This window comes from Schistocerca cancellata, chromosome 3 (assembly GCF_023864275.1).
Source record: "Schistocerca cancellata isolate TAMUIC-IGC-003103 chromosome 3, iqSchCanc2.1, whole genome shotgun sequence".
Taxonomy (NCBI): Eukaryota; Metazoa; Arthropoda; class Insecta; order Orthoptera; family Acrididae; genus Schistocerca; species Schistocerca cancellata.
In genome coordinates, this window is record NC_064628.1 from 804728822 (window position 1) to 804747197 (window position 18376).

The following is an 18376-nucleotide window of genomic DNA, read 5'->3' on the forward strand; positions in this document are numbered from 1 at the left end:
TTCACCCACCAACTGGAGTCGACAATGCTTAGATAAGACCGAGTTTTACCATAGGATTCTTGAAATACGAAACTGTGATTCTCTGCACTTTTGCTCGTTGAACACTGCTTGTTCCAGTCTTGTCAAACTACAACTGTTAAGTTTTCAAATACCTGTATATATTAATTATGTAACGCCATGATATATCCGGTATTCGTCTAAGACAGATCCACAGATGAACAAAATAAAATACTACTGCTGCTACTACTATCCATCAAATCTAGAGGACTCTAGACGATTGATCATTAAAGGCTTCACCGAAAATTGCATCAACATCCTAACACCCGTATTCCATGCATTTCTCACCTTCGACAGAGTTGATATCACTGAATCTTCTTTTCAAGACAATATTTGCAATCCATCAAAGATCAGTCAGTCAGGGGCACAATGTCTTACGCTAATTTCTGTTGCATGCATATTAAAATTCAAACAGAATAGACTAACAGTTTTTTTATTTATCAAGCCTTAATGAGGATGCACGATCATATTTCCGAGTCAGTCTCAGATGGAATTATAATTCACTTGCTTCCTAGAATTTCATGCAAGTGAGATAAGGTAGTAGACCAACATTTTGAGAATAGTTTTTTAAAACTGAGTACCTCACAACAACTTTGAATATGCTTCGACAAGTTTTAGGAGACAGTTGACATAACATGATTTTTAACTTCTTATCGACGAAAACACATACTAAAGAAAAGACGAGAAGTTTTACGACTTGCCTTCAGTGTTGTATTTGTAACAGAAAAGCCAAATTCCAGCTAAAACAGCTGCTACTATCTCACGTTTCTGAAAGAAACTGTTACAACAGTGCTGTTACAGTGTTGTACTGCCCGGTGTGCTTTGGCTATTCTTGAAGAGTGTTATATTCTCACAACTTAAGCGCTTTGATCCGACTACAGCGCGCTCTACCGGCTGGCGCAGGAACTCCTAACAGCCCGAGGAACACGCAGTTGGAGTTCAGCGGCGGGAAGGGTCGGTTGTGGGTAGGCGGTTTGCGCGGGTGGATGCACGCGAGCGTTATCAACACCGTATCAACATGAAGCCTGGTGCATGTGTTTATCTGAGGATTGTTTTGACAGCGTGTTGCGTCGTCTGCTGCGCGACGTTCAATTTAGAAGCGCGTATTCCAATCATCAAGCGAGGTGCCATTGACTCCTACTTCGGATATTCTGTCGCGGAGCATCAGGTTATAAACGAAGCAACCGGTGTCATAGAGGAGAATTGGTAAGTTGGCACAGAAAGTTTACTCACCGTAGCTCGTAGTTATGTGTCTCTTGGTATCACACCGGTAACAGTGTGAAATATGAATGAACAAAAAAGGGATTCCCAGAAACGTGCTCAATTTCGAATTTAAATGAAAAATAAACATTATTTTTTACTTTAGTTTCCTGTTTCAATTCAGAGAGAAATTTAAGAAAATGCACATTTTTTTGGTATTGCACTTATTGCTGCTTACCCACTGAAACTAGAAGAAAGTTGTTTATCAGTGTACTACCTGTTTGTTATGAGACGCTCTTCAATAGCTGTACGAAGAAAGTAAGCAAACTCGCGCCAAGTGCTTAAAATTCCCTATTTTTGCAAGTAAAATGTATCTGGTACTTTGATCCTGCGGTTTTTCTCCAAGCCAGAACACAGTGTCTCATGAAATGTGGGACATGCACTCTTTTGTTATGATACTCGTAAACTGTTGACGCTCTTTGCTCCCCTTGAACTCCTAAATATGACACAACAGGTAACTTGAAAGTGTAAGTTTAGTGCGCACGAGCTGCGCATATAGAATCAACAGGACACTGAAAAGTAGAGGCCACGCATCAAAAAATTTTTACTCTCCGAGATCTACTGGAGAAGTTTTTCAAATCACAGTGTGATTCAGAAATTATCACCATAAGCTGTAAAAGAATATATCACACCGTGCGTGTTTAGAGAAACAACGTGGCTTTCTAAACAGGCAGTGAATACAAAAATTCACTGATGACTTATTTCGGCTTTCGTTAAACGCCAAATTAATTATTTGGTTTCACGTACCACTCCGTTGGCTCTGATTCTCTGGAGGTCAGAAAGGATGCCAAGAGGTCAATGTGCCTTGACTCAGATGCCGAAAACAGAACGCGGCGGTAACCTGTTTCTTATCGCTAACTAAACCAGACCGCCCTCGTATTTCTCGGGAAACAATTTTAATATGCAGACCTGATGACTAGAGAGCGTAAAGTTGCATTGATATCATATATGTGTAAAACATATCTGAAATCGTTCCTTGCACCTTGGTTATTATGATGCGGTGCCTGCACTCACATGTCGCGAAAATTTTTAACATTCTCAGCGTCAAATTGTAGTTAGCCTGCATACAAATCTCGACCACATTCCTAAAGAATAATAGGAAAGTCCAAATAGAAGATAGACCATGAGAGTGATATAATGAACAAACACACGGTTTGTTTATGTTAAGTGACTGGTTTTTCCATGATGTTTCGCTCTCGTGATTATCACCATGCATAATCAAGATCACGGCGATTGACTTGTTTCTTTTTTATGCCTTCCTAAATTTGGATCAGAATTGTTTGCTTTAAAGACACTACTACCCCGCTGCCATTTGTGAGGAATACATACAACTTTTCTCTTATAACATTGCACTTACACGAATGATACTTGTTTCGTACACACATTGTGGAATCCGGAGAAAAATCGCACTTTCTGAGCCCTGAAATGCATACACTCTTTTGTAAAAGACCGTAACATGTATCAAAATACTTAATTCGGGAAAGCAATGTTTCAGCAAAGACGTAGGCAAGTCTAATATTGTACAGGCCTGTTTTAAAACTGTAATTTATTGTGTAGTCGACTGGATCACTTAAAGATGCATATTCGTTCTGCTGAAGAGTACATTAGAGACTGACTACAGTTTGAAGAAAGTTTTGACTTGGTAAGGGTCATCGCATTGACGTCGCCCTCACAGAGATTATCAACTTAGCACTTCAAGAAAGAGACGCAAGTTGCTATTCAGTAAGATAATGTCATAGTATATAGTAGTCAAGATTTCTGGGACAGATGTAAATTTTCAACAGTCTTTGTCTTATTAATGTAGGCTACACGAGTTTACAGAGGAAAATCGCGATGCATTGGACAGTCACTTCTATTTAGATGTTCCTATTTGTACATCTTTCTGTGTTGTTGCTTATTTGAGCTCAGCAATTCCTCGAATGAAGATGATTAACGTCCTGGTATGATGCATTACAATTACGTCATTTCAGACTGATGAAGTGAGTTTCGACTGAACTGCGGCTCGGAGAAACCGAGTTATCTTGTATTTTTAGATGCACAGTGAGACGAATTGCTGTATATATTTCACACATGCAAGAATTCTTGATTGTTACGTTTTCTGTTAGTAGCATGTAACCAGGAATATACAGCCACATTTAACAATGGGACAGTAGATGTTTTCCATTTTATGCCAAAGGCTAAGAGAGCAGGTTTGAGTTGTACTAAATCCTTTTTATTCTGACATTCTTCTTCGAGTAAATAATATTACGAACAATATCAAAATTTAGAAGACATCATAGATGTGTTTTCGAAAGAAAACATGAAAGTCACTAGAAACAGACTGGCGTATAGTCTGCGGCATACTTTGGATAGGAAAAATTGGATACGTTTCCAGCGTGTTGCTGTATACCGGGTGATCAAAAAGTCAGTATAAATTTGAAAACTGAATAAATCACGGAATAACGTAGATAGAGAGGTACAAATTGACACACATGCTTGGAATGACCTTGGGTTTTATTAGAAAAAAATACAAAAGTTCAAAAAATGTTCGACAGATGGCGCTTCATCTGACCAGAATAGCAATAATTAGCATAACAAAGTAAGACAAAGCAAAGATGTTCTTTACAGGAAATGCTCAATATGTCGACCATCATTCCTCAACAATAGTTGTAGTCGAGGAATAATGTTGTGAACAGCACTGTAAAGCATGTCCGGAGTTATGGTGAGGCATTGGCGTCGGATGTTGTCTTTCAGCACCCACAGAGATGTCGGTCGGTCACGATACACTTGCGACTTCAGGTAAACCCAAAGCCAATAATAGCACGGACTGAGGTCTGGAGACCTGGGAGGGCAAGCATGACGAAAGTGGCGGCTGAGCACACGATCATCACCAAACGACGCGCGCAAGAGATCTTTCACGCGTCTAGCAATATGGGGTGGTTCTAATAAAACCCCATGTCATTCCAAGCATGTGTGTCAATTTTTACCTCTCTATCCACATTATTCCGTGGGTTATTAATTTTTCAAATTTATACTGACTTTTTGATCACCCGGTATATGCTGAAAATGAAATCAACAGATAGTGTACGAAATGACGAGATTCAAGAGCTGCGGAAGAGAAGAAAAATTCTTAGAAAACGATTTCCAGCAGAGGAGACCTGTACTACGTCATTCAGGTACAGCTAACTTGAAGCTAGAACGAGTAATATCAAAAAGTGTGTGCTACCTTTTAGAGGTTTCCAATCGACTCAAGATTTCTTATTGCAACAGTGCATATGGAATACATGAAATAATTACATTTACAAATCAATAGCGCAAGCTGTTCTGAGCTACCATGTATCGAGCCATGCTGAAACACCACTTAGGAGTACTTGGTAGTCTCGAAGGGCGGCAATGCATCCAGTCGATATTACAGATGGCGAATAGTGACGTGGGATACGTTATTCCATGCCTGCTCGACCTGTTCACGTAGTTCTGAAAAAAAAAAATATACATATAATAAATTTCAAAGTTCCTATTTGGAAAGACAAATAAATGGCAAATACATTTAGCTTAGAATGAAATTTTCACTCTGCAGCGGAGTGTGCGCTGATATAAAACTCGTTGGCAGATTAAAACTGTCCGCGAAAGGCAAAAGTCCCGAGTTCGAGCCTCGGTCTGGCACACAGTTTTAATCTGCCAGGATGTTTCACATTTAGCTTAAATTTTTAAAATATTGTACAGTAAAATTGTCTTTATCACAGCCTATTAATGTTCTGTTTCATTAATTTTTATTTTTGTTCTCTTGGTAATAATTTCTTTCCTCGTGAGTATCGAGTTGAGAGCCCAAGGATGCCGCGTGGAAACACTTACTGAATCAACCATTATCAGACGCCTTTGATTTTGCAGCCCATGTTCACTGACATTATCCATTCCGCGTTTTTTCTCCAGAGAACGTTGCCACAGTGTTTGGCGCTTTTCAGCTATACTAAAAGAGCGATGCTCGAATTCCAGTCCATATTCATATTTTTCTTTGTTTCTCAATATCACTCCAGTCGAATGACAGAGATATTTCTAAAGGTTGGTCATCCTTGCCTGACAAAACTTGATTTGAATCTTAAACGGCTCAGATGTAGACGAGGCTGAACTAAAAACCCCAGTGCTCTGCTTATATAATATGCTGCAGCAGTCAGCGATTGGCTCGACTCTACCCGAATTAGCGAATCGCTCTGGTGCGCAGCTGCGGGTCTGTGGCTTTGTCTCATTCATCCTTTGTGACCCTTCCACCCACAAAGGACCTCCCCCGACCTACCGTCTGTTTTGCATTGGCAGTACTTTGGCCAATTTCTGTGTAATGCGTGACAAGGGGGGTTGAGTGTTTGGCGCTGCAGTCGTCGTCAAACAAAGCATCCCCAGCTTCCCGCACCACGCTGGCGAGTGTATTGTCTTTCCAGCCGCCGTCTCTCGATCATTTGGAGTAACACCCAAGTAAATAGTATGAGATTTTCACTCTGCAACGGAGTGTGCGCTGATATGAAACTTCCTGGCCGATTAAAACTGTGTGCCGGACCGAGACTCGAACTCGAGACCTTTGCCTTTCGCGGGCAAGTGGTCTACCATCTGAGCTACCCAAGCATGACTCACGACCCGTCCTCACAGCTTCAGTTCTGCCAGTACCTCGTCTCCTACCTTCCAAACTTTACAGAAGCTCTTCTGCGAACCATGCAGAACTAGCACTCCTGGAAGAAAGGATACAGCGGAGACATTGCTTAGCCACAGCATATCTGCCAGGAAGTTTCATATCAGCGCACACTCCGCTGCAGAGTGAAAATCTCATTCTGGAAACATCCCCCAGGCTGTGGCTAAGCCATGTCTCGGCTGTATTCTTTCTTCCAGGAATGCTGGTCCCGCATGATTCGCAGAAGAGCTTCTGTGAAGTTTGAGAGCTAGTAGACGAGGTTCTGGATGAGTTGAAGCTGTGAGGACTGGTCGTGAGTAGTGCTTGGGTAGCTCAGATGGTAGAGAACTTACTCCCAAAAGGCAAAGGTGCCGAGTTAGAGTCTCGGTCCGGCACACAGGAAGTTTCACCCAAGTGAGTAGTTTTGAGTCCCATGTCTTCCAATATGTTGTGCCTCACCACACTACATATTTCATAGGACACAAATTACTGCTGCCGTGCACTATGATTGTGTAACACGCGTTTACATTCAAGCGTGGCGAAACATTTTCCCGTGAAGTTTTTATACATCCTCGGTACTACACGACGTGTTCCTCAAGAAGAATGAATTTGTTTATGGCCTCAAATTAAAGGAGATTAAACTGGTTGTGATTGGTGATGATGCTCAGATAGCACTAACGTCGTAAAATTCATAAAGAAGGTCTACCTTGACGGCCAATAGTAAAGATGTCGGCACACATACTGTGCTTTCGAACGTGAAGTTGAGCGTGCGGAGTTGAACGTGCTGCTGAACGCTCAATACGGCTTCTGCATACGGTACGCGTGCCTCAATGTGGTTTACGGGACCGCGGCGCGCTCCAAGGGCAGTTGTTCGCTTATCTGCCTCACAGATCACGCAGTTTACAAAATGAACGGCCGTAAATTTCGTACATTACCTCTTTTAAAATTCACATACCCTCCCCTGTCCATATGCTAGTCATTTTGCTCTGTCTAGTACTCATCCCGGCTTCTGAAAGTTCCATTACACGTATTGCTATACACACAAATTTATTATATTTCCCCAGATTAGATACAAATTATTTAATCATTCTCACTTTTTAGTAAAATCCGAAGAGCATTCTTACTTGATGATTATTCCTGCACAGTAGCAGAATCTTTGCATCATGCGAACTACAGAACCTGAAACAAGAAAGAGCAAAATATCTTATTGCAAGTATTGCAAGCTGTCTTGTAGATAAAGCCAATCGAGCAAACTCACTCCTCAGAAAGAACGCACTTGCATGTATAACATCGAATATTACAGAATATATTTCTAGTAAGCTAATAAGAAAGTATCAGAACCTCTTAGAAAACGCGAAGGTTAGCAAAAAATATTGGGATCCAGTGAGACACGAACCAGGAACACGTCCACTTTTCTACGCATTACGCCACACCGACCAGGAATTATTTACAACACATTCTGTATTACCAGCTCTTGGAAGCTTTAATCGTAGACATGTTGTTAACAGACATTCAATTACAACAAATTTACCAAGAACGCATTTTTAATGGATCCTCCATGTGCCATTGCCGTGGAACAGCATGCTTTCATAACACACAAGTTATAATACTTCTGTAGCCATCCATATAAAGTTTCTCCTCAGTTTATTACAACACGTCATACAATTAATGACGGGTTTTCGGAATATGCTCAATTTGCTGGTGCTTAGAAACGGTATATACTTATATAATATGGGCTTCAACTGAAAGCCAATTGTCGTCCCCCGACTGTGTACTGAAGAGGGATGACGTCATGTGATGTAGGTATGACTCTTTCCGCTCGAAAAGACTTTCGAATGTGTTTTGTCAACGCGATGCCATCAGAAGCCCGACAAACTGTACGTTCAACGATCACATGCACGGTCCGTGTGCTGATGGCTTAAGCAACATGGGTGCTCCTACATATAATTTAGGAAACATTTTACTTCAGTGCTGAGACCATTATTGGGCAAACGCTCAGATTATATACGTGTCTCGGCCGATTTTATCAATGCAGTAAGGTCTGTCCTTCTAAGCAGTTTAGTTAGCTTTGAAGGAGTGAACATTTTACAAATGCCCTTGTAGCAGATTCTTTGGCACTAACATCTCTGCGTTGTTTCTCCAGCCTATTTTATTTTCAGCCAAGAACATTTTGAGTAGACTGACGGAGTCGCCACGGGCAGCACTCTCTCCCCCAGTAGCCAACTTTTCTAAGCAGGACTTTGGAGTGAGTGCTGGAATCAAAGGCTCTTAAGGTCCCGAGTTCGAATCTCGGTCCGGCACACAGTTTTAATCTGTCAGGAAGTTTCATATCAGTCCACACTCCTCTGCAGAGCGAAAATCTCATTCTGGAAACATCCCCCAGGCTGTGGCTAAGCCATGTCTCCACAACATCCTTTCTTCCAGGAGTCCTAGTTCTGCAAGGTTCGCAGGAGAGCTTCTGTAAAGTTTGGAAGGTAGGAGACGAGGTACTGGCAGAAGTAAAGCTGTGAGGACGGGGCGTGAGTCGTGCTTGGGTAGCTCAGTCGGTAGAGCACTTGCCCTCGAAAGGCAAAGGTCCCGAGTTCGAGTCTCGGTCTGGCACACAGTTTTAATCTGCCAGGAAGTTTCATATCAGCGCACACTCCGCTGCAGAGTGAAAATCTCATTCTGAAAACATCCCCCAGGCTGTGGCTAAGCCATGTCTCCGCAGTATCCTTTCTTTCAGGAGTGCTAGTTCTGCAAGGTTCGCAGGAGAGCTTCTGTAAAGTTTGGAAGGTAGGAGACGAGGTACTGGCAGAAGTAAAGCAGTGAGGACGGGGCGTGAGTCGTGCTTGGGTAGCTCAGTTGGTAGAGCACTTGCCCTCGAAAGGCAAAGGTCCCGAGTTCGAGTCTCGGTCTGGCACACAGTTTTAATCTGTCAGGAAGTTTCATATCAGCGCACACTCCGCTGCAGAGTGATACCCTCATTCTGTGTATAGCGTTGTTTAACATTGTAATTAACTAACAACACAGTTCCACTCCAGAATTCATTATTGTAAGCGTCATTTCTGCTTGAGCGACTAGAGCAGTGATTCCCACTGAAAGATAGAAACTAAACGATTCGATTCTGTTTCAGTCACGAAACTAAATTATTTTCAAAATATCATTGCTATTATCGCAATTTTTAAGACTTCAGTATTGATTATATAAGTTATTAGTAATTACCTTTTCTCAGTAGCACTAATGCGGCAGAGGTTACAGGTTCCTCACATACTCCACTCACTATACACGTATGTTGTGCTTTGTCCCGTACATCGCTAATGATGAAAGTGAGAGATATATGTAACAAATGCTAAATATCTCAAGTTGTACATAGTACCCGCAGTAGTCCAGAAATTGCTTCATTACTCGCTTTGAAACAGGTGTATGAATTAATTAACAGCAGGACACAGCAGTAGCTACATAAGGACTATCATAGTGCTGTACACTGTATTATTATTATTATTATTATTATTATTATTATTATTAGTGGCTGTGGTCAGACACAAACAATTAACAGCCGTAATCCTTCAAATTTCTGCCAGTTCAGCAGTAAGGAGTGCAGCAATGAAGTGATTTACGAACAGTAAGTATAATGCACACATTTTACCTGGGGTTGCTTTGTGTAGGAACAGCAAGTGGTGTAACAGAGAGGGGTAATGCAGGGAAAGTGTGTTTTGTAACAGGTGTCGATCTTCACTGTGGGAAGTTCGCAATTCTTATCTGAGAAGATGTGGGTAGCACTTGAGATGCACCTCGAATTCCTTCGTCATTCATTCTAAAACACACACTCGCTACATATCATTCTTCTTTCATCATTTTAAAAATAAAAGCATACCAAGAAAAGTCTTTCATTTTATAGTTTAGTTAGGTGATAATGTGGGGAGGGGGAGCGGGGGCACTAGCTAATTGTCTGATTGCACTCAGGGTAATGGCTTAAGAAAGGTTGGGAACGACTGGACTGGAGGCTGGATGTAGGCCGGATTACTAACAGGCCGACCAACTGAGGGCTGTATTAGCGACAGTTTAGTGGGTTTTATCAGCAAAACACTAAATTTCTGCCGCCATTTTACGTGTTGTATCAAAAGAAATTTGTGTTTTAACATGTCCTGAACGAGGAAAGCATGAGCATAACATCAAAAAAAAAAAAAAAAAGAAAAAAAACCACGAGAAGCAGTAGAACGCATGGTAGATACAACACACACAACCACTAGCGTCATGTGAGAAATGAAATAGATAAAAACCCACTTAAGGGGGGGGGGGGACGTCAAACGGGCCGACTTGGAACAGGAGAGGCACCACAGGACGTTTTGATTTCCACTGTCTATACTTTTACAGATAAATTCATAAAACTTTGTCAGCGTGACCAGAAAGGATTCACAACTCATACTCATAGCAGTGGAAGTTCAAGAGCATAGCAAAATAAATTTTTTTCATGTGAAATTTCATAAATTTTTTCACTCACTGTTGGCAGCATTTGTTGCTATAGGTACACTTTTCTTCATAAGTAAGAGAGATTCTTCGATGAATTTTGCACTGCTTATTAAATACAAACTCCTTAACGCAAAATTCTAGAATTTTCCAAATCTAGTAAAAACTGTGGTAAGAAATGGGGTAATTAACTATAGAAATTGAATTTTTTTCTAAACATGAAATTTAAAATGTAAAAGCTCATTCATTTTTTCATAAATTAAATAACTTCTAGACTTCCATACGCATGTAAGTATGGTTTGCATGCTGTGCAAAATTCATCCAAGACTCTTTCTTGCTTATGAAGGAAAGTGTACCTCTAGCAACAAATGCAGCCAATAGTAATTGAAAAAGGGATCAAATTTCACGTTTATTAAAAAAAATATATTTTATTATGTTTCCGAACTTCCACTGCTATGAGTGTGAATCCTGACTCCTTCATGGTCATGCTGACAAAGTTTTATGAATGTGTTTGTAAAAGTATAGACAGTGGAAACTAAAATGTCCTGTGGTGCCTATCCTGCTCCAAGTCGCCCCTCTTGACGTCCTGACCCCCTTATGATAGTACGAAAAGTTCTGAAAAGTGTTTAGTTAGAACAAAACTGATCAAACGGTGTCTTGCATAATGCGAAATTTCTCTCCCTCTGAGTATACTAAATTCAAGGTAAGTGCCGTGGTGCTTCTCGTTACAAGGCACCTTTCTGTCGTCCTTCACCGGTTCTTTGCCTCCAGCGGACGAGACGTGAAACGTCAAACTTACTTCTTCGTTCTCGCCGAAGGGTAAACGCAACAGGTGTGTTGATGTTTACACGAGTACCGCCACTTCACTGAAAACCGGTGAGTGACTGAGAGTTGTGCCTTATAGCGCGGGAGTTGAGGTGGATCGTGTGGTAGCCGGCCGGGAGAAGCTGGCCCACCCTGTCGTCTCTCGTGTTACGGACTTATTCGTGGGTCGGCGTGCGGCTAACTCAGACGCCCCCTCGCGCCGTCCGCATGCACCAAGACAAAGGAGCGGGCCCCAGCGCGCATGGGCGGCTCTGTAATGAGACGAAGAAAGAAGAAAAAGAAGAGGTAGCCGGGGAGGCGACCGGGCGCCGCCCTTCTCCACGGGGTTAACTCTGAGCGCCTGTGGAACTCGCCTGCTCGCTCCCTTGACACTTGCTGAAGCTCACAGCACGCATGCGTTAAATTGTCACGGATTCTGAATCGTCTGCGCTTGTTTCTTTCCAATTGTTCTAATGACTCTGAGCAGGATGGGACTTAACATCTGAGGTCATCAGTCCCCTAGAACTTAGAACTACTTAAACCTAGCTAACCTAAGGACATCATATACATCCATGCCCGAGGCATGATTCGAACCTGCGACCGTAGCGGTCGCGCGGTTCCATTGTTTCCAATTGTAAGTAACTAGTAATCCTCCTCCTTCCCCCTCCCCCCAACCAATCCCGTCATTATAAGGAATCCAACTCTCATGTGTAAAACAGGTTCGCCGGCCGTTGTGGGCGAGCGGTTCTAGGCGCTTCAGTCTGGAACCGCGCGACCGCTACGGCCGAAGGTTCGAATCCTACCTCGGGCATATATGTGTGTGATGTCCTTAGGTTAGTTAGGTTTCACCAGTTCTAAGTTCTAGGGGACTGATGACCTCAGATGTTGAGTTCCATAGTTCTCAGATCCATTTTTTTTGTAAAACAGGTTCAAACATCCGATTACTCTGCAAATTAATTGATGTTGATCATGGAACACCTTTATGGTTTTAACAAAAGCTAGTTTCTCAGGCGTCTGAATGTTTGTGACGTCGTATATCCTGAACTGTGCGTCGTAAGTGATATAATACTGCAACTGCATTCATTGCTGTATGTTGATACCAACTGCAAAATATGTTGCGAATAGTGTTATAGATTAAAACGTCATGCGTGGTGGTGAAATTTTACTGGACCAACGCCAAAACGGCACCAAGCGCTGAACGTTTTTCCTTTTATTATTTCGTGGGGGCTGCCAGGGAGAAAAAGTATCGAAAAGTTTTTGTTGGAAGTCGCCAAGTGCTTCATTCTCAAATACTGGTGAATATAGTCTGTAATATGCGCGCAATGACTTATGCTTGTTCAAGATATGCACTGACGTGGACGAAGTAATGGGACAGCATTATGCACATATAGAGGGTGGCCGGAAATTCCCGTTACAAACTTCTAGGGCATGTAGAGGGTAAGGAGTACAGAACATTTTGAATAGGAACCCATGTCCGGAATCGTATCGTTTCCGCTCTACGACAGTTTCAGTTCAGATGTGTACCTCGTGAACGTCTGCTTAGGGCAAGAGAAGCGTCTCAGAGTTCCCTGTCCTGGTATGCAACAGGGCAGGGCAAGAGAAGCGTCTCAGAGTTCCCTGTCCTGGTATGCAACAGGGCATGCACAATGACGTGTACTACGTCAAACGATCCCCAGATGTCACTTATTGTCCGCTTTGGTGTGAGACCGAATCAATACCTGTGCATCACCGATAGAGGAAACATGGTGCAGTACACGTTTGCGGAATACACAGACAAGCTCCTTGTGTATGGCGAAGCTGGAGGTAACGGAAGAGCTGCTAGTCGGCTGTATCACGAACGTTTTCCACACCGTCACAGTCCATCGCCCAAGTTATACAAAGGGTACGAGAAACGGGTACCTTCACCGTGAGGAGGCAGGACTGTGGTGTTCCACGGCGACGCCGCACTCCCGAATTTGAAGAAGGTGTACTGCGTCGCATTGAAGATGCGAACAATTGCGCGTGCAATGGCTGTTAGTCACAGTACCGTCTTGGACGTCCTCGATTAGCAACAATTACATCCGTACCACTTACAAAGGGTACACGCTATGGGTCCAGCAGACTTTCCATGATGCGTCGCCTTCTGCACATGGTTCCTGCACCGCTGCATCGACGCGCCCCTGTTTCCACGTCGAGTTCTCTTCACAGATGAATGTAGGTTCACAAGGGATTGTGTTCTGAATGCTCGAAATAGCCATGTCTGGGCGGACGAAAACCTTCATGCCACGCATGTTCAGGGATTTCAAGACAGGTTTGGAATTAACGTGTGGGCAGGTATTCTGGACGGTCATGTGATTGGACCATACCACCTTCCATCCAAGCTCACGGTCCCGCATGCTTAGTCTTCCTACGACACGTAATGGACCCGTTCTTGGAAGCTGTGCCATTGAATGTCCGTCAGGAAATGGGGTATCAGCATGATGGAGCAGCACCTAACTTTTCACTGGCTGTCCGGAGACGTCTCAACGGACGGTATGGTGAAATATGGATAGGCCGTGGTTTTCCAACCGCGTGGCCGCCACGATCGCCGGATTTAACCCCTATGGATTAAAGAACTTTCAGCATTGCAGCGCGTCAGCAATGGTAAGTATCGAAATAATTATGAAAAATCCGCCTCGATTGCACAAACTACCTGGTGTTTACTTAGGTTTCAGCGTGGGTAACCACGCCTTCTTCAGAACAAATACAAAACAGCTAGCCTTTGACTATGCCTATTTAGGCAAGCTGTTTTATATTTGTTCTGAAGAAGGCGTGGTTACCCACGCTGAAATCTAAGTAAACACCAGGTAGTTTGTGCAATCGAGGCGAATTTTTCATAATTATCCCTATAGATTACTTCTTGTGGGGTTGTATGAAGACCCTAATTTATGAGGCGCCTGTAGAGACAGAGGAAGATCTGCTGGCACGTATTCTGGCCGCTGCACAAGACATTGAAGAGACACCAGGTGGGATGGAGAGAGTGTACCAGAACATGCTTCGGAGGGTACAATGTGTGTAACAACGTTGGTGGTCGCCACATCAAGCCGCTGTTGTTATGCATCGGTACGTTGCGGCTGGTGCCGTAGATGCTGGGTCTTGTTGTTGTCGACTAATGTAAACCATAAAGTGTAAGTTGTAATGCAAATGCGTAACGGAACGAGTCAGTATTCTTTTCAAATGGATTGCAACAATTGCACTGGGTCACGTCTAAGTGCATTCTTCACGTGGGTGTGGATGAGATAATAATCTGCATTGAAACTGTCGTAGAACGGAAACACGTTTTCGGACATGGGTTCCTATTCAAAATGTTAAATACTCACTACTCTCTACATGTCCTAGAAGTTTGTAATGGGAATTTCCAACCACCCTGCATCGATAGCGATAGTATCACGTAACAAGTTATAAAAGGGCCGTGCATTGGCGGAGCTGTCATTTCTGCTCAGATGGCTCATGTGAAAAGATATCCGACACGATTATGGCCACATGACGGGAATTAATAGACTTTAAACGCGGAATGGTAGTTGGAGCTAGACACATGGGACTTCCATTTTGGAAATGGTTAGGGAATTCAGTATTTCGAGATCCACAATCTGAAGAGTGGGCCGAGAATAACAAATTTCAGGCATTACCTCTCACCGCAGACAAAGCAATGGTTGACGGCCATCACTTAACGAGAGAAGGCAGCGGCGTTTGCGTAGAGTTGACAGCGCTAACAGACAAGCAACACTGCGTGAAGTAACAGTAGAAATCAGTGTGGGAAGTATGACGAAAATTGGTGTCAGTGGGCTATGGCAGCAGGCGATCGACGTGAGTGCCTTTGCTAACAGCACGACTTCGCCTGCATCGCCACCTCTGGACTCGTGACCGTATCGGTTGCACCCTAGGTAGCTGGAAAACTGTGACCTGGTCAGATGAGTCCCGACTTCAATTGGTAAGAGTTGGTGACAGTTTTCTAGTGTGGCGCAGACACCACGAAGCCACGGATCCAGTTTGTTCAAATGGCTCTGAGCACTATGGGACTTAACATCTGAGGTCATCAGTTCCCTAGAACTTAGAACTACTTAAATCTAACTAACCTAAGGACATCACACACATCCATGCCCGTGGCAGGATTGGTGGTGGCTCCTTAATGATATGGGCTTTGTTTACGTGGAATGGTTTGTGTCCTCTGGTCCACCTGAACTGATCATTGAATGGAAATGGTTATGTTCGGCTACTTGGAGACAATTTGCAGCCATTCGTGGACTTCATGTTCCCAAACAACGATAGAATTTTTGTGGATGACGACGCGCCCTGTCACCGGCCTCAGCTGTTCGCGACTAGTTTGAAGAACATTTTGGACAATTCGAGCAAATGGTGTGGCCAACCCGATCGCTCGATATGAAGCCCATCGAACTTTAATGAAACTTGATCGAGAGGTCAGTTGATGCACAAAATCGTGCACCAGCAAAACTTTTCAACCATGGAAGGTAATATAGACAACTTGGCTCAACATTTATGCAGGAGACTTCGAACGATTTGTTGAGTCCATGCTACGTCGAGTTGCTGTTCTTCGCCAGACAGGAGGAGATCCGACACGATATTAGGCGATGTCCCATGACTTTTGTCACCTCAGTGTACATCTCCGCCGGTCCGCTGTGGCCGAGCGGTTCTAGGCGCTTCAGTCCGGAACCGCACTGCTGCTACGGTCGCAGGTTCGAATCCTGCCTCGGGCATGGATGTGTGTGGTGTCCTTAGGTTGGTTAGGTTTAATTAGTTCTAAGGGGCTGATGACCTCAGATGTTAAGTTCCATAGTGCTTAGAGGAATTTGAACCATTTTGTACATCTCCGTATGGATCCGAAGGTCGGACTGTGGGGAAGATTGAAATAGTAAAGTCGTATGGCGTTGTTGGCTGTAATACCGCGTGGATAGAGTAAGGTTCAGTGCCAAACACTGGTAAACAATGATTTTTTTTTTATCTAAAAGGTTTTGGTGGATGCCGATTTCAGGGAACGTACCTGAAATGTTCAATCTCGTACGCTTATGATACAAATTGAGAACTTCCGTGAGGTGTATACAGTTTACCTAACTAATCATCAAAATTGCACCAGTATTGTTTTGTGGTGTTTTACAGCGTTACCTGCTACAGAAACTTTTATTTTGTACTGTCTTATGCAGCTAAAGGAAAATAAACTACTCACCGCGAAATTTGTTTTTTCGTTGTCGGAAACAATCTATGGCTATAGTGTTGAGTAATGTACGATGCACACACGACAAAATATTCAGAACTTTACTTTAAAGGAAGTCGTTCTTGAAAAATTAAACTCTGATTGTTGTCAAAAAAGACTATGCAAAGACATTATCAATTACGAAATTACCTCAATAAAAAATTACAGACATTGCAATCAATTGCGTTTTTTGTGATGTATTGAATACAAGGAGATGAAATTAATATTAATCATGAATGTCATTAGTTCTGTGAGGGAGAAAGATTTCCTTCAATTAATAGTCCTGACAAACAAACATTTCATTCGTGCGTGTGCATTGGGTACCTTCAAAAATTCCTCCAGAAAATCTCCATCAGTAGAATCAGTAACATGTGTTTACAAACAAATTTTCATCTCGATAATGAAATATTCCAGATAATTTATCTCAGATTCACAAATACAAAATCTGTTTTTCTAAAAACTCGACTGCTGGCTACTGTGTCTGCAATAAGAATGCCCCAGCGCTGCCCAACTGACTGGCGACAAAGCGAACCGCAGGTAAACAGAATGAAGGGTGTTATAACAACTTGCACAGCGGGTTCGTTCATATTTGTCCCAATACAGTAAAATTGAATTACTTACAACGGCAGAAAACATGTGAAAACCTTACAATAAGACTGCCTGACAGTAGTTCTACGCCATCTACAGTTCTCCAAAGCGACCAGTGTGCTCTTTTAAGTGGGCACGTAATATTTGGTCCCTTGAGGTTAGGTTATGGGTGATAGAAAAAGGCAGCAGTGATGTTAAAACGAAGAAACTTGCAGATGTGCGTCAAACTAACCAACCTTATGGGTGATGAGCGGAATACCGTCCTTGTGGAAAGAGGCTGGTGCACCGTTTGAGAGAGGTTTGCTGGTGTGCTGGGCTGTGCGCCGGGTGTTGGCGGAACAGGATGCAGTAGTCACAGTGCAGTGGGCTGGGAGGAGGCGCGGTTCACGTAGCCATCTGATGGTCGTTGCTGCCAGCCGCGCTAGCATTCCCCTTCCAATGCCCACAACTCGATCTGATACGCTCCTGCAGGCTTAATGGTACGTTCTCTTCCCAGTTAGCCACGACACGCTCTGGCACTACTGCTTTCAGTGTCCTACCTCACGCTGTATTTTTTCCTTGATTGGTTGAATTATGATTCTTAAAATTTTCTATGCGTAGAGAGTATTCTACGAAGTTTCGGGATTGGAGCCGTACGACATCGACTTCTTGCCACGATATTTCGGCTGCCAACCATTCTACCATCTTCAGGTGCGTGTTCTGCACCGGAGATCGCTAGTTCACATCGCTTACTTTATACCAAAAGTTGGCACGGAGCCCCATGCGCAAAGGCAGCCGCTGCGTGGACGACGTCTGTCCAGTTTCGCGCCCTCTCCAGTATTGCTCCATCTACAGCCAGTAGGGAGCGCAGGAAGTTAGCCATAGCCAAGTGTATTTCACACTTCGACCATAGATACTAGTAGACTGGCCTTGCTGTGCAGGAGCTATAGGGCTGGTGTGGCTCCAACATAAACCACGTGACTGTTGGCAAAACGTGGCGGGATTACAAATCAGCGGTCTGCCATCCTATGTTTGTATCGTATTTTACCCACATTTCTCAGGTGACTGCCAAACGCTTCCAACAAAAATTACTTTTTTATTTGCGAAAAATTATGTCAGCTACAAGAAAATGGGATATGGGAATTATGTCAACTACAGGTGCCAAAATTGTCCACTTTAGGAGGAGGTCCATTTTAGAGTATCAGTTTTAGGTGCACTTCAAAGGTTCAGTTCCTACTATTTTTACAAAAGTTTAAACTATCAGTTTTAAAAAAATATATTTCAGATGAAAGGTGAGACTTTGAAGTTTCAGAAAATAATTTTGGAGCCTACATTTATTTAATAGTATTAGAAGGTAGAAAAAAATTCTCTTCATG

At 43.0% G+C, this 18376-nt stretch overlaps 1 protein-coding gene and 2 non-coding genes across 5 annotated transcripts in view; all 3 read left to right on the forward strand.

Moving 5' to 3' along the window:
- Window positions 1-990: 990 nt before the first annotated feature.
- Window positions 991-18376, forward strand: part of LOC126175866 (integrin alpha-PS1) — a 618855-nt gene continuing 601469 nt past the window's right edge. For all 3 annotated transcript variants that reach the window (XM_049922880.1, XM_049922881.1, XM_049922882.1), the window contains exon 1: window positions 991-1263. In XM_049922880.1, the coding sequence (XP_049778837.1) occupies window positions 1076-1263 (188 nt within the window). In that variant the 5' untranslated portion in view covers window positions 991-1075. The remainder of the gene's footprint in view (window positions 1264-18376) is intronic.
- Window positions 8481-8555, forward strand: Trnas-cga (transfer RNA serine (anticodon CGA)). The gene has a single exon. It is a non-coding gene; the product is annotated as a tRNA-Ser (tRNA).
- Window positions 8782-8856, forward strand: Trnas-cga (transfer RNA serine (anticodon CGA)). Its single transcript has one exon. It is a non-coding gene; the product is annotated as a tRNA-Ser (tRNA).